Source organism: Petaurus breviceps, unplaced genomic scaffold (assembly GCF_028583685.1).
Source record: "Petaurus breviceps papuanus isolate PSGF00001 unplaced genomic scaffold, PetGlider_PUasm1.0 184, whole genome shotgun sequence".
NCBI lineage: Eukaryota > Metazoa > Chordata > Mammalia > Diprotodontia > Petauridae > Petaurus > Petaurus breviceps.
The window spans coordinates 16,009,339-16,026,085 of record NW_027185793.1 but is presented as its reverse complement, the minus strand read 5'-3'; the positions used below and the strand labels follow the sequence as shown (position 1 = coordinate 16,026,085).

Genomic DNA, 16,747 nt, shown 5'->3' with positions numbered 1-16,747 from the left:
AGCTCTTATTCACCTAGCTGCCCCATGGGGTCTCATTTCTAGGATAGATGGGACCCGATTCAAATTTATAAGAAAGAGAGCCTTCCTCAAGATAAGTAGTTGGAAGATATGAACAGGCAATTTTTAAAGGAGATTCAAGCTATCAATTGCTTTATGAAAAGATTCTTTGAGTCACTAATAATTGGAGAAATGCAAGCTGAAGTAGCAGGTCAGCTAGGGGGCACAGTGGACAGAGTGCTGGGCCTGGAATCAGGAAGACTCATTTTTCTGAGTTCAAATTTGGCCTCAGGCACTTACTAGCTGTGTGATCTTTGGCAAGTCACTTAACCTTGTTTGCGTCACTTACCTCATTTGTAAAATGAATTGGAGAAGGAAATGGCAAAACACTTCAGTATCTTTGCCAAGAAAACCCCAAATGGGGTCACGAAAAGTTGGATATGACTGAACAACAACAAAAGTTGAAGCAGCAGTTCTAATTCACAGCCATCAAATCGGCAATGTTTCTAGAAAAGGAGAACAATAAACACTGGAAGAGATGTGGGAAAACTGGTATATTGTTGCACTGTTGGTGGAACTATGACCTGGTCCAGACTTTCTGGAAAATAATTTACAACTATGCCCCCAAATTTATTACACTGTGTATACCCTTTGACCCAGCAATCCTACTACTAGATCTATATCCCAAGGAGATTAAGGAAGGAGAAAAGGGACCCAAATAGGCAAGGATATTTATAGCAGCTCTCTTTGTAGTAGCAAAGAATTGAAAACTGAGGGGTCCTCATAAATTGGGGAATGGCTGAAAAAGTTATAATGTATGAATAGAATGGAATTCTATTGTTTCAGGAAGGAGGACTGTTTTAGAGAAGTTGGGGATGACTTGTATAAACTGATGCTGACGGAAGAGAGAACCAGGAAAAAAATTTATACAATAACAACAATATTATAAAGGCATACAACTTTGAAATACAGGAACTCTGATTAGCATAATGTCCCACTATAGTTCCAGAGGACATAGGATGGAAGTTTTGGGGGAAGGGGGTGTAGAAAAAAATACTGGGCAAAGTGGAAGTCCAGAGAGCCAGAAGTACAGATAGGAGGGGAAAATATGGAACAAGTATTTATTTGCTACACATAAAAGAAATATTAAATACAAAACACAAGGGTGCATTTAGCAGAAACAAACCTATAGATATAGATATATATAGATATATAATGTAGTGAAAATAATCAATTTTTTCTTTTAAGATGGACTTTTTACAATACCTCAAGATTGTCATTATGGATAATAAGCACAATGTTGCTGCATGGCATGGCAAATACCATACTTCAGGCAGTCTTCAAGTCCTCTCTCCACCCAGGTCCCACTGGTCACTAGAGGGTACAGAGAATACTAGGTCTCTGGAAGCCCTCCTCCCTTTCCCAATGGCTCTGGGCCCAGGCCACCACCCTACCCACCCCCTCAACTTCCCCAACCTCTCAGATGAAAGGGAAACATAGCTATTCAAAACAATTTGATGACCAAGGAATCAACAATCATGCTAAGACAGAGAACTACTAACTGCCCTGCAACTGAACCCTAAGGATTATTGTGCCTTTCCTTCTGTCCTGCCACTGAATCCTAAGAACCAAGGCAATATGATAGTAGAACTAGGGGGAGCACTTAATACAGTGTAGGAGAAAATTTTTGTGGCTATAGGCCCAGAAACCAGAGGGGGTTCCTAAAGGGAGACAGCATTTCTCATTTGAAAGGTACCAAACATCACATACATGTATCTCTAAGCTCAGACCTTTTCCTTTGTCTAAGTTACATTTACAATCATTATTGAGACTATGTATGCTGGAAGACTTTTTTGTCAGGGTATACAAACAATGATATTATTTATTTTCCATTAGAAAAATTGCTGTGTGTTATACCAATACTAGGCAGCTAGTTGGCACAATGGATAGAATGCTAGGACTGGAGTCAGGAAGAGTCATCTTACTGAGTTCAAATCTGGGCTCAGAAGCTTTCTAGCTTTGTGATCTTGGACAAGTCACTTTGATGGGGTACCTGGGGTCTAGGTCAAACCAACTTGTAAAACCAGTCTGTGAAGTTGTAACTGCAACTTGTCCTTTCCCACCCTTGAGCTCTGCCCCTTCTCCCAATCCCACACTCCACCTAGGCAACACCCTGTGACCCCTTTGTTCTTGCTTAATCTCTTCATTTCTTCTCAGGCCTGGCCCACACCCTCCTTTATCCTTGCCTTTTGTCTCCTTAGACCTGGACCAAATCTTATCTAAACTATCTATTCACATGTTCCTCTTGGTCAGCTCTGACCTTTGTCTATGCACTGAGGCCCCTCCCCTCTGGTCAGCCCTTGACAATGGCAGCCCTACCCTTTAAAGGTAAAAGCATGTACCCCTCTCACTTGCAGGTCCCCTAAAGGACTCTTGCCCTCTTCTCATAGAAGTGTAACAATAAACTTCTACAACTCTCACTCCAATTAAGCCTGAGACCTTGAATTCTTTCCAGATGATATTGCAGGCTTTCTGGTCTTAGATAGGATCAGAATTCCTGCTGAACCTATTGGGATCCCATCCCCCATCACAAGGACAATGGGCACAATCTTGTGGCTAGTACAGATGCAAGAATTTTTTTTTTTGGAGAGGGGAAGGTAGGACAATTGAGATTAAGTGACTTGCCCGAGGTCACATGGCTAGTTTTGTGTTAAGTGTCTGAGGCTGGATTTGAACCCAGGTCCTCCTGATTCCAGAGCCAGTGCTCTCTATTCACTGGGTCACCTAGCCTCCCCAAAATATTTCAATCAAGGCAAAAACCTAAACCTTTTGGAAATTGCCAATGGCTCCCTACACTTCACAAAATTCCATCTCATATAAGTTATTCCTTTGAAGTCCTGTTTTTGGGCTGTTGACGTTCAGTTGTTTGCTGTGGCAGACTCTTTGTGACCACACTGTCCATAGGGTTTTCTTGTAGAAGATACTGCAGTGGTTTGCCATTTCCTTCTCCAGTGGCTAAGACAAACAGAAGTTAAGTGACTTGCCCAGGAACACACAGCTTGTAAGTGTCTGAGGCTAGATTTGAATTCACGTCTTCCTATCTCCAGAACCAGTGCTCTATCCACCTAGCTGCCTCCTGGCCATGTGGAGCTAAAAGAGAGACCCCAAAAACTGTATACTATGCAGCAGCTACCATGAATTACTTGCTACCAATAATATTCTTGTTTAATTTTAATTTTTTCTCTAAATTGATAGTCTGACTCAATTCATAGCCCGGATTTAGAAATGACTTCTACATTAGTAATCCCAAATCACTGTGGCTCTCCAAATCACTCTAGCTCTCAGTAAAAGGCTCAGTCAAACTGAGAGCTGTTAAAGACCTTAGTTTGAAAAGGCCAAGATCTCCCACTGCATCTGGGGCCCTCTCTAGTTGTCCTGATTCATATCTGGCCACTGGACCCAGATGGTTCCTGGAGTTCTCCTCCAAGAGGCTTGCACAACCCTTCCTCACTTAAATTCAATTCCCTTGCAAATTGTGGCATTACCTCCCTGACATTATGGTCCTGGTCCAGAATGAGGACAACAATCACCTCGGTGAGTAGAGAAGGAACTGGGGACCAAACTTCCAGTTAGGCAACATGACTTTCTTTCTTTCTTCCTTCTGTTAGAAATACCCAAGAATTTTACCTGGCTATGAGTGAATTTAGAAAAAAAGATTTTTATTTCACGTCCTTTTAACCCTAGTGAAAAGGCTCAAGTACAAATTTAAGCTAATTATATAGTCCTTTTTATAATTCATCCAGATGTGAATTTTACCCCTTGAATGCCATTGGTTAACATTTCTGGGTTCATTAAATCCCCCCCCCCCCCCCCCTCACATCCCCTCATTTCAATTCCCCCCTCCTTTTCCATCCTCATATACTTTATAAAAGGAAATCCAAGCAGAATATTTTTATTTTCTTCCCCAATTGTCTGCATCAGATAGCATGAGAAAAGGTTTCTCCCCAATGACTCATAGATTTGACAAAAGTGTTAGTTTGAAGATTCCAGCCCAGGATATCAACAATAAAAGCTCATTATCTAATACCCAGCCTGGATTAACAGGCCTAGTCTTTGTGAATAACACCTGGCCTGGCAGTCCCTTTTGATATACAGGAAGGGGCCTTCTTGGATAGGCTGCATTTCAGGGGCCAGCCTTCCCCATTACTCTTCACAAGAAGCTCTCTTTTGTCTCTGACATTAGTCATCAGCATGGCTTCAACTCAGGTTTATAATTTTTGTTTTTTTCATATAATTTCTGTGGAAACAAAATTCAATCATACTTACACTTTCTTCATTTCTTTCTTCCTCTTTCTTTTTTCTTTCCTTTCCTTCTTCCCTCTTCACATAGGGTATCACACCCTTACCTGCTAGGGTTCTGTCCAAAAGGAATGTAAATTTTAATCTCTGAGCCTTTTTTTTGTTTTTTTTCTCTTAAAGACCAGCCTTAACCCCAAATCACTGTGGTCCTAGACCTAGTCCTCCCTGGTCATTGTTTGGGCCCTGATTGGCTCAGAGTGACTGTAAATGACAATTGTTTCTGTTTTGGCCAGGAACACTGAGGGTCTTCCCCTCCTAGATCTAATTTTTTTTTAAAAAGCAATTGGGGTTAAGTAACTTGCTCAAGGTTACTCGGCCAGTTATATCTAAAATTTTTTTTTAAGAAGCCATCCTTTGCCTCATTTTAAAAAAATTAAGCCTTAATCCCTGAATGGGTGCTGCCTTAGTCAAACTGAGACTTGTTAAAGACCTTAGCTTGAAAAAGTGAAGGTCCCTCCACTGCATCCTGGGCCATCTCCAGTTGTCCTGATATATATCTGGCCACTGGACCTAGATGGCTCAGGAGGTGAAAGTGAGGCTGGTGACTGCATAGCCTTCCTCCCTCACTTAAATTCAATTCACTTGCATGTCATGGCATCACTTCCCTGATATCATGGTCCTCTTCAAAAACTAAGGACAAACAGCAAGAGTTGCATCTGTTATTTCCATTTTTGTGATATTCAGTGTTTGTCATGTATTTGTGCAATAACGAATTTCCCAAAGAACAAATTATGAAATATACTTAGTGTTCTTCTAGTCTAAGGCTGTTATTTTACAAAGGAGAAAACTGTGGCCCAAGAGGTTAATGACCTGCCCAAGGTCATACAGGTAGTAATGGACTGATAAGGGTCCTGTGTCATCTAGAAGTTAAGTGATGACATTTTTGTCATCCTAAAGTGTTATTGGTGGAATTTAAATGCAGATTCTCTAACTCCAGAGTCATCGTTTTTTTCACTTTACTTCACGCTGAAGAGGTAGGGAAATAGGGATGTAGAATCTTTCACCTACTATCAGATGTGGCCATTTTTGTCTGATGGTTTTGCTTAATTATTTTTAATTTTTACAAGAGAAGGGTCAAGGGGAGAGGGAGATATTTTAGGTAAGGGTCTATATCGCCAATGCGATTACCCACAACATATAGCAACATATAACAGACTCTCTTTTTCGAAGACAAAACCAAGATATTTATTCATATATGCAGAAAGCCAAATACACCATGGTAGTAAAGAAGTTGGTACACATTACCAACGCAGGGAGCACAAATATCCCAATACAATACAATACAAAACAAATATCCCAGCACAAATATCTGGCAGGCCTCCCCACAAAAAGTTACCCCAGGCAAAAATCCTCCCTCTTTCACTCATGCTAGATGTGCTGCTCTGCTTTGCCTGCTCTCTCCCCCCCAGCTCTGTCTCACTCCCTCTCAGCTCTGCCTCACCTATACTTCCTGTTCCACCTCCTCCTCCTGCCCCACCTGTTTGGCAAGCTCCACACACCAGGGGCTCCATGTGATCACATAGGCCTAGTAAGATCTTCAAATTCCCTTAACATTATAGGGTCACAATGTGAAAAAGAAAAAGATAGCCATAAAGCTTGAAAACCCCTCAAAGTCTTTTTTTTTTTTTTTTACTATATAGCAACAAGGATTCTCTGGTTTCTATATAATTTGCAAACATTTGTTCTAATTGTTAGGCAATTTTTCATGACAGCAAGTTTAAATTTGCCTCTTTGCAATGCTCTTGGTTTTTTGGGGCCAACAAGGATAGGTTTAATCTCTCTTCCATGGGACAGCCCTTTAAATACTTGAACACAGCTATCATGTTCCCAATGAGTCTTCTCTTCCGTAGGTTAAATATTTCTAGTTCCTGCATGTGATAGAGATGTAGGACCTTTTCTTATTCTCACTGTTCTCTACCTTATCAATAATTTTTCTAGAATGTAGTACCAAAAACCAAAAGACAGTATGGAGTAATGGAAAGATCACTGACTTTGAAGTCAGAAGATCTGGGTTGAAGTCACACCTCTGTTATTTATAACCTGCTTCACCTTACGTAAGTCACTCACTCACCTTAGTTACTCCTTCTGCAAATTAAGCAGGTAGGCTACATGGTCTCTTAAGTTTTTTCCTGCTCTAAATCTGTGATTCTATGATGACAATGTTACAGATATGGTCTGACTAGGGCAAACTAGAATGACTATTGCCTCTTTTTTTCTGGAAGCTGGTTCTGTCTTATTGTAGCCATCAGACTTTTTTGGGACATTTCATCAAACTCCAGACTCTTATGAGTTGGTAGTCCACTAAAACCCCCAGATCACATTCAATGATGTTTAACTTTGACTCCTCTATTTCATACTTAGAGAGTTGAGTTTTTGAACCCAAATATGACCAGTAGAGATTCACACAAAGGAAGGGAAGGAAAGGGGGAAGGAATTTTGGAGGAGTCATGAATATGTCTGTCTAAACCAGTAGTGTCAGACTCAAATAGAAAAGGATTCTTGCTAGCTGAATTTTTGACTTAGAGCACCATTAATTAACATTGTCTATGTTGTATTTTTATGTATTTTATTAAACATAATCTGGTTCATCCTTAGCTCTGGTGTTTTACCTGCCACATGTAGTCTGCTGTCCTTAATTTGACACTTCTGGTAAGCCATCCTACAGAATAATATAGTATATGTTACTGTACAAGTCTATGGAACAGTATGTATCAAGTTATCAGAGATTCCTAGTAGGAATTTTTTTTTGGGGGGGGAAATCAGGGCCAATGGCATAGAATATCTGCAGGTGAAATAAGAGTAAGCAGAGGATGAATATCTGAGTGGTGGCTCAGGGATAGCTGTTAAATTTTGGCTAGAGGCAGATATACTTGAAGGAAGTTGCAGCATGATATGTATGCAAATAAGTATATAAAATAAATGGATAGCTGAATGGGGAAAGGGACACTATGATTCACTAAGACACCCCAGATCACAGAGACTGAATTCAGTCTTGTGAAAAGAACAACTCCAAAGACATGGGAGTCAGGCTTTTCCCCCTTATACTACTTTTTTTGTCTTTTTGGAGGGGGGATGGTAGGGTAGTTGGGGTAAATGACTTGCCCAAGGTCACATAGCTAGTAAGTGTTAAATGTCTGAGGCTGAATTTGAACTCAGGTCTTCCTGACTCCATGGTCAGCACTCTATTCACTGCACCATCTTGCTACTCCTTTAGTGAGGTTAGTCTGGTGTGACTTATACCTTTTCCTTCTTGGAGTGGGGAAGGCAAGGCAATTGGGGTTAAGTGACTTGCCCAAGGTCACACAGCTAGCTAGTGTTTCAAGTGTCTGAGGCCAAATTTGAACTCAGGTCCTCCTGACTCCAGAACCGGTGTTCTATTCACTGTATCACCTAGCCGCCCTCCCTTATACTTTTTTGACTCACTATGCTACCACTGCTGAACTCTAGGAAAATTTATTTAAAATTTAGGACTGATTCATGTCTTGGGTCTTCTCAAAATGGATTAATGGGGTCCCTTTATAAAGGTAGTAAATGTACAAACTAGGTCAGCTACGGGACAGCTATTTATTTCCTCCACCACAAAAAAAACATGCTTGAAACAGAAAAAACAACAGTGACAAATATTGAGAAGATGCTGTAGTAACCCATCATATATGAAATTCTTGTGGGGAGTTGATACTTAAAAGATTAAATAAAACCTTCCAGCATGCTTCCCTTCCTGCTGAGTACCTCCTCTCTCCACCCAACACTTTCTTCTGCCACCCTGCATCAATTTTCAGCTTCCATTTATGTGTCTTCCCTAATTATATCAAACTCTGTGAGGGCAGGAACTAGCTTTCTTTTCCTATTTGTATCTGCAGCACTTAACACAATGCCTAGCACCTGGCACACAGAAGGTGCTTAATAAATGTTTATTTACTGAGTGAAGTAATTTCTGGAACTGTAGAACAGGCTTTTTCACTTTCATCTCAACTCTACTCTGTACAAGCCAATCACTTAACATCCATATCGTCTGAGAAGCTAGGGAATGTCTTAGGTTTATCCTTCTAGAAATGGTAGAAAAGTCTTTTCTGAGAAGCTGTTTTAAAGGTTACTTCCCACTCAACAACCAGTATCTGGATCCAGAAGTTCCCATCATCTCAAACTCACACGGATGCCACAAAGGCTACATCAATACAAGATCAATTTTCAGTCACACAGGTTTAGTAATTGCCTGAGATTGAATTTGAACACAGGTGAGAGCATTGGCCTGGAAATCAGAAAGATTCATCTTGTCTCAGATACTTACTAGCTTTAAGTCACTAAACCTGTTTGCCTCAGTTTCCTCATCTGTAAATGAGCCGCAGAAAGAAATGGCAAACTACTACAGTATCTTTGCCTGGAAAACCCCAAATGGAGTCATGAAGAATGAACCACAAATGAAAAGACTCAACAACAACACTATTTGGTGTTATCCCAGCTTCCTTATCCTCACTCACCCCACATGCAATTTATTGACAAGTTTTGTAGTTTCTATCTTTACAACATCTCCAATATGTGTCCCCCTTTTTTTAAATTTAATTTTTTCTTTTTTAAGCAATCGGAGTTAAGTAACTTGCTCAAGGTTACAAGGCCAGTTATTTCTGGGTGTGGTGCTGAGTGTCTGAGCCCGGGATTCAATCTCCAGGTCATCCAGACACTGGAGCCGGTGCTCTTACTTGCTGAGCCACCTGGCTGCCCCTAAGCAATTGGGGTTAAGTAACTTGCTCAAGGTTACACGGCCAGGTGTGTGTCCCCTTTTTTAAAGTCATAAGGCTAGCATTCTAGTACAAGTCTCCCCGCTTCTCGCCTGGACTACTGAGATTTCTCTTCCCCAAATCCCTTCCACTCAGTTTTCAAAGTGATTTTTTAAAAACCCAAGTCTAGCTATGTCACTTCCCTAATCATAAATCCCAGTAGCTCCCTATCACTTCCAGGGTCAAATATAAAGTCCCATTTGCCATTTAAAGACCGTCACAATCTGGCCCCTTCCTACTTTTTCTGCCTTCTTCCTTGTCTACCCACTTCCATCCGGCAACACTGTCCTACCTGCTGTTTCTTGAACACAAGGTTCCATCTCCATCTCTGTGCTTCTGCAGTAGGCGTTCCTCAAGCCTGGAATACTCAGCCTCAGTTCAAATTTATTTGGAAATTTTCAAATCTTATCTTATGCAGGAGGTCTTTCCTGATCCTCACCCTCCCTCAGGCAGACCCTGCTATCTGAGATTACATTGCATTTATTCTGTATATATCTAGTATCTTTCTAGGTTTTGTTTTTTGTTTTTTTTTTTGACTTTTGGAGGGCCACTGGGGTTAGGTAACTTGCCCAATTACACGGCTAGTTGTGTGTGTGTGTGTGTGTGTGTGTGTGTGTGTGTGTGTGTGTGTGTGAAGTGTCTCGGCACTTCCAGGCTTGTGGATTGCTGATTGATACAAAAAACCCCCATTTTTTTGGTGGGGGAGGAAAGAGTGCCTTCGGTTTTTAAATACCTTTAAGTGCTTATTCTTCTAGACAGTAGGTGGCAGTAACTAATTTATTTTCCCTTGGAATTTCTTGGTTTTCGGTCGAAGTGCAGCTCAGATTTTCAATCAAAGAAGAGCGAGTCAGAAAAAGCTGACTTGGCCTGATGTGCGAGCAGGCGGTGCTCTGGGTTGACCAATGAGAACCTCGTGCACCGGGGGTGGGCTTCTGTTACACAGCTTCCTTGGCTTACGCATTTCTTCTGTTCGTAATGCTACCGCTAACCTTTTCTCTTTCTCGGCAAATCATTGTAGGAAGGGCGAAGATCTTAGCACACTGGTACAGACCTGCTGCCCTTATGTCTACTTTGCTGATCCATCAGCCCCAGTATTCCTGGTTGAAAGATCTGGGGCTCAAAGAAGAAAACGAAGGCGTTTATAATGGGACCTGGTGTGGAAGGGGAGAGGTAAGCTCTTGGGAATCCGATCTTAGATGGTTAAGAACTGTCCGGAGGCCACAACTCTTCTCTCATTTGCAAAAAATCATTGCTCTTTGGGGCTGTAGTTGCATTATGAGTATCATTTGAGTCTTTGTTCTTGTAATGATACTTTTTAAATATCATTTGAGTCTTTGTTCTTGTAATGATACTTTTTAAATATCATTTGAGTCTTTGTTCTTGTAATCATACTTTTTTCTTGTTTGACCCCTGGGTTCTTGCACCCAGAGGAAGAAATGTAAATACTTACTTAAAGTTAGTGCTAACCCAAGTTTTTGCGGAAGGATCTGGGAAATAGTCCTTTTGCAGCCTTAGTATGGCTCTTAGCCTGTGAAATGCTCTGGAAAGAACGCATTGTAACGTAGGGAATTTTTGTGCCTCCTTCAAAAGTGCTTAACATAAAAAAAAATAATAATAAACTTCAGCCCTAAGGTTGAAAAATTGCCCAGATTGAAGCATCAATGTGAGCACACGGGGTCTAAATTCCATGCTGTTGCGTAAAGGCTGTCGTGGCTTTGGGCACGTTACAACTTCTCAAGTTGGGCATGTTAAAACTTCCTTTGTAATCTGATGACGTTGGATTAGGATGCCTCTTGCATAATTAGGGTTAAGTATTAAAAAAGGAAAGTAAGAGGCATGTTGGAAGCATGTATGTTTTGAAAATGAACTTAAAAACTAGGTACTATGTTTGCAACCTTTACAAGAAGGAACCTACCAAATAATCGGAGCTTTAAATAAGGAATGGCAGTACTTTCAGCAGATAAGTCTGGAAAAACTTAATTCTGATGGCAAAGAGTACATTTGTTGGTCTGTCTCAGAGTCTTGGATTTACATGCCCCCCCCCCCCAACATTCCACCCCTTTATCTTTTTTTGATAACATAGTCTAACCAGATAGACTTTTTTTTTAAGGTTGTTACAAGCTACTGCCCAGCTAACAATGAGCCTATCGCAAGAGTCCGTCAGGTAAGTGTACTCTTAGTTTATACATCCTTTTTGGGTGTATGAAACTTATTCAGAGCATATGGTAACTAATAATGGAAATGCCCAAAGCAGATCATGATACTTTTTTTTTTAAATTTGGCATTTATTAAGAACTAAAAGTGACACCTTTTACTGGACAAAAAATAGATAACTAGATCAAGAGAATAGACTAGAGATATTAGTCATTCCAAAAAGTGTATACAAAGGATAAATATTGCAATTGAACTACTGAACATCAAAATTAGGAAAAAAATTTATTATGTAAAAAATGCATTAGTAGAAAATTAGTGATTTGGCTGGAAAGATTTGAATTCATCTCACAGCATATAATTTAGTGAATTCTAACTTACTGTTGAAAAAATGCAATAAAAGTTGAAGAAATTGGAGTAAATTATCTCATAACTGTTTCTTTTAAACAAATTGAATGAGATAGATGTGCTTTAATAGAAAGTAAACAAATGTTTATTAAGCACGACTGTTTTACAAATATTTTCTCATTTGATCCTCACGACATTCCTGGGAGGTACAGTTGGTGAAACCGAGGTAGACAGACCTCAAGTTTGTGTCTGAGGCCACATTTCCATGCTCCTCTGTGCCACCTATAGCTACCTCTATAGAGGCAACCTATAGATAAAGCAATTCTGTACATTGTCAGTAAAAATTAAATTTCTGAAATATTTAACAAATATAAAAATTACATTCCAAGTACATAAAAACTTTAAAAAATTTACAAAGGAAGGTGGAGCTAGGTGATGCAGTGAATAGAGCACTGGCCTTGGAGTCAAGAGGACCTGAGTTCAAATTCGGCCTCAGACACTTGACACTTACTAGCTGTGTGGCCTTGGGCAAGTCACTTAACTCCAATTGCCTTGCTTCCAAAAAAAATTTACATAGGTAACTCTAGTTAAATGGTGAAAATGTATATGAACGTCAATTTTCAAATGAGAAGATGCAAATTGTTCATAATAATTTTTTGAAAACTATAGCTTCACTAATTAATATGAATTAAATAACTGAGGTTTTCATTGGCAAAAAAACCTAAAGTAGTAAAATCTTTCTGAAGGACAATTCACAGCATAGAAGTTACAAAACTGGGGCGGCTAGGTGGCGCAGTGAGTAAAGCGCTGGCCCCAGAGACAGGAGGACCTGAGTTTGGTTCTGGCCTCAGACACTTAACACCCACACATCTGGAGTTAACTGAAGTGCTTCATCCCATTTGTGAATTGCCTCCCAGTACCTGTAGTTATTAAAATAACATTATAATTTCACTAGGTCCCTCGAAGTTCACTGATACTATTAAATAAGTATTTATTAAGAAATATGAATGATTGGGCAACTAGGTGGTACAGTGAGTAGAGCACTGGCCCTGGAGTCAGGAAGACCCAAGTTCGGTTCCAGCCTCAGAACACAAACACACACACACACACACACACACACACACACACACACACACACACACACACAAACAACTAGCCGTGTAACCTTGGGCAAGTTACTTAACTCCAATTGCCCTCCAAAAAGCAAAAAAAAAAAGTTACAAAACTAATCATACTCTTTAACCCGGTAATTCTGTTATTGGAAATATGTCCTGATAATATTAAAAAAAGATTAGTTTTAAAAAGATTTTCTTAACTGTAATTGCAAAAAATTGAAATTAACCTTATTATGTCGCCAGAAGAGGACTATTTAAATTTTGGTACTAATAGTAATAGTAACAGTGATAATAACAGCTAGCATTTAAGGTATAAGCATTTAGCTTTAAGGTTTACAAAGTATCTTTTATATGTGTGTATATTTGTGTGTTTATGTCAGCTCATTTGGTAATGTAATAGAATCTAAAGCAGTGATTCTCAAACTTTTTGATCTTGGTACCCTTTATACTTTAAAAAATTATTGGGGACCTCCCAAAGAGCTTTTATTTATATCTACTGATAATTGCTATAATAGAAATTAAAATAGTACTTTTGACCCCCTCATAACATCTCTCAAATATGCCCCCTTCTCTCCTCTAATACTGTCATCACTGTGGTGTAGGACTTCATCATCTCATGCCTGGACTATTATAGTAACATGCTGGTTGACTTCTCAATCACAGATTTTTCCCTAGTTCATCATCATCTAATCAGCTGTTGAAGTGATCTTCCTAAAGCACTATTGTCAATAAACTCCAGTGGAGCTCCCCCATTACCTCTAGTATCAGATATAAAATTCTCTTTTTTGATGTTCAGAGCCTTTCATTTCTTACCTTTCCAGCCTTCTTACATCTCCCATGTACTCTGATCCAGCGATACTGGCTTCCCTGCTGTTCCTTGAGCAAGACACTCATCTCCCAGTTTTGGGAATTCTCGCTGTCTGTCCCCCATGCCTGGGTTGCCCTTTTCCTTATCTTTGCTGCCTGGCTTCCTTGGCCTTCTTCAGATCCCAGCTAAAATCCTACCTTCTACAGGAAGCCTTTCTCAGTCTCTCTTAATTGTAGTGCCTTTCCTCTATTGATAATTTCTAATTTATCTTGTATTTAGGTTGTTTGCACATGGTTGTTTGTACATTGCCCCCCCCCCCCCCATTTCCCGTTTGACTGTGAGTTCCTTGAGATCAGGAGCTCTATTTTGTCTTTTTTTGCCTTTGTATCTATGAATTAGCACAATGCCTGAGACATATAGTAAGCATTTGATATGTTTGTTAGTCAGTAAACCCCCTGAAAGGGTGTGGGTGAACACTAGGGGGGTCCCTGAACCATACTTTTTGAATTGCTGTGCTAAAGCAAATAAAACCAGCAAATATGAGGAATATAAAGAAATGTGGAAAGACCTAAAAAAACCTTTTTTAAAACAGGAAAAACAAAACTAGATCAGAGTACATACAAATGACAGCCTCTTGGAAAAGTGAATGGGAATGGACAAGCAGCTGTGAGGAAGTGACTCAAAAGTAATGAAATTTCATCCATTGAAATTCATTTGTTTGACTGTAAATAATTGCAGTGCAAGTTAAATAGATAATATTGACACTTAAAATTTATAATAAATCAGTAAAAAGAAAAGAAATAAATGTCCTTTTGGCTATAATCTGATATGAAACCTTTCCTAATTTTCTTTCCATTCTCCGGCTAAAAATGAACTTTCTTTCTAAAATGAAATGCTCCATGTACTTATGCTGTGTATTTACCATGTGTATGTATATTTTTCCTCACACCTATTTTTTGGTGTTTCCCTTTAATGTAGCAGGCACTTAATAAATGTTTGTTAAATGTATGCTATTTAGCAAATAGTATGAGATAAGCTCTTCTTTTAGTAGGCCATGCAAGAACTAGGTATGTTAGTAAGTACTTGGTTATATTTTATGAATTACTTTGTGATCAGTTTTATTTTTGGACACAGTAAGTATAAAGACTAAGCATTGGGAAGTGGAAGTTATTGTATTAAAAAACCTATCTCATCTCAGTATATAAAAATTGTTTAGCAGAGATGGGGAATATTACCTAAAACATATTAGAAAGATGAGAATACAGACATATTTTATATATATGTATATATGCATGTAACATGTATGTAATATAAATACAGATATACACATATATGCCTATAGAAAATGTATGTATGTAAAATTCATCTATATTCTCCTCTTTCCAAGATTTTAAGTGGCATTGTATGTATATATTTACACACACACACACACACACCCACTACACAATACACACACATATATATGTAAAAATACATCTGTATTGTCTGAGTGATTACCAGTAACCTTTCCTTTTGCCTTCCTGCTTTCCCCCTTCCCCATTATTCCTTCCAACAGGCCAGTCTAGCAGATTATGAAGAAACACTAAAGAAAGCCAAAGAAGCCTGGAAGATATGGGTGGATGTGAGTAATTTTACTCAATTAACATTATTCATTTGCTTCCACCTTTCTTTTTAGAGTGCATTGTGGGGGCAAAGTATGAGGGTTCTTAATATGTGGGAGTAGAAGGAATTTTGACAGCCAGTGATTAAAAAGTCTCTGGGTCAATGGGATGCTGCTTTAACCTAATTTTGGAGGAAATGGAATCTACCTTTCTAGGTAGGGAAGAATCCCAGCTTTACTATAGTTCTTCTAAAGGTATTATAAATATTACAAGTCTATCCTGCTCTGGTGAGTCTTTGGATGCTAGCATCCAAAAGATGCTAGCCTGAGGCAAGCGTTAACTAATGTGCTTGATTGCACTTAGAGATTGTTTTGCAGGCCAGGACAGGTCAACTTGATTTTTTCAAAGGGAGAAGCTGCATAATATGGCAGCAGAAGCACTGGTTCTATGGATGAGGATTTGGATTCATGTTCTTTCTTTGTGTGATTTACTATTTGTGTGATCTTGGACAAGTCACTTAATCTTTCTGGGCTTCAGGGTCCTCATCTTTAAAATGGGTTAGATGGCTTCTTTAAGTCTCCTTCCTGTGCTAGACTTGATAGCATGATCTTATGGCATAAGAAAGATAAAAAAAAAAATAAAAGATGAGGCTCTGAAATGAACTGATCTTTTACAAATTTTTCATTATCTGTTCTCAAGAGATAGTATGAGGCTCATTTATTTATAGTTATTCAGACTAAAGAACCTTGTAAAAGGAATTGTGTGGGTGGAAGATTGTTCTGACCCTGGGGAGATTCTACAGTTAATAAAAGAATAAGAGATGCAGCTATTTCATGAGACAGCAATAATGAACAAAGTTGTATAACTTTGCTGAGCTTTTGTTTAACCAGTTTCATGTATGAGTTAGACTTTAGTGTCCTACTTTACATAACCAATAGTGTTCTTGACTTGGAATTGGTTAAGCTAAGTTTTACCTGTCCTAAATGGGTATAACAGTATCCAAAGATGTGGTACTGATAATTAAATGAAGATGTATGAACACAAATAGTGTAGGAGAAATTTTGTACTAAAATAATTTTTTGTGTATGTAAAGACGTACTTAGGGTACCTCTGTAGACCAGGAACGACAACTACACTATTTGATAAAGTGCTTGGCTTTACTTTGCATGCAAAAAACCAAAATTTACTCATGGAGTAAATGCTAGCTAGAAACTATTTAGCCTAGAGATCAGAAGACTTACGGAGATATAATTGGTAGCTCTCTCTTCAAATATTTGTGGATTTTTTTTATGTGGAAGAGAGATTGCTTTTTCTATGAGGACAGACCTAGGAATAGTGGGTAGAAATTACAAAGATGAAAATTTGGGATTATGTTCAGGAAAAAGTTTCTAATGTTTGAGCTATCCAGAAGTGGGACAGGCTCCCTTCCTTGTAAGGTGATATGGTGATAGTAAGTGTGCCCTCACAATAGGTGTTCAGGCAAAAGCTGAATGTCAGTTGTCAGGTATATTTTATTTTATTTTTTGCTTTTTGGAGGGGGAAAGGTAGGGCAGTTGGGGTTAAGTGACTTGCCCAAGGTCACATGGCTAGTTT

At 39.0% G+C, this 16,747-nt stretch overlaps 2 protein-coding genes across 3 annotated transcripts in view; one reads left to right on the top strand and one right to left on the bottom strand.

Moving 5' to 3' along the window:
- The window catches only part of PHAX (phosphorylated adaptor for RNA export), a 502,400-nt gene that overhangs the window by 26,906 nt on the left and 458,747 nt on the right, over nt 1-16,747 (bottom strand). The window lies entirely within an intron of this gene.
- Nucleotides 9,951-16,747, top strand: part of ALDH7A1 (aldehyde dehydrogenase 7 family member A1) — a 45,305-nt gene continuing 38,508 nt past the window's right edge. Inside the window, exons 1-3 of one of the 2 annotated variants that reach the window (XM_069088162.1) lie at nt 9,951-10,301; nt 11,242-11,295; nt 15,109-15,174. In XM_069088162.1, the coding sequence (XP_068944263.1) occupies nt 10,107-10,301; nt 11,242-11,295; nt 15,109-15,174 (315 nt within the window). In that variant the 5' untranslated portion in view covers nt 9,951-10,106. The remainder of the gene's footprint in view (nt 10,302-11,241; nt 11,296-15,108; nt 15,175-16,747) is intronic. The other variant, XM_069088161.1, reaches the window with a different exon arrangement.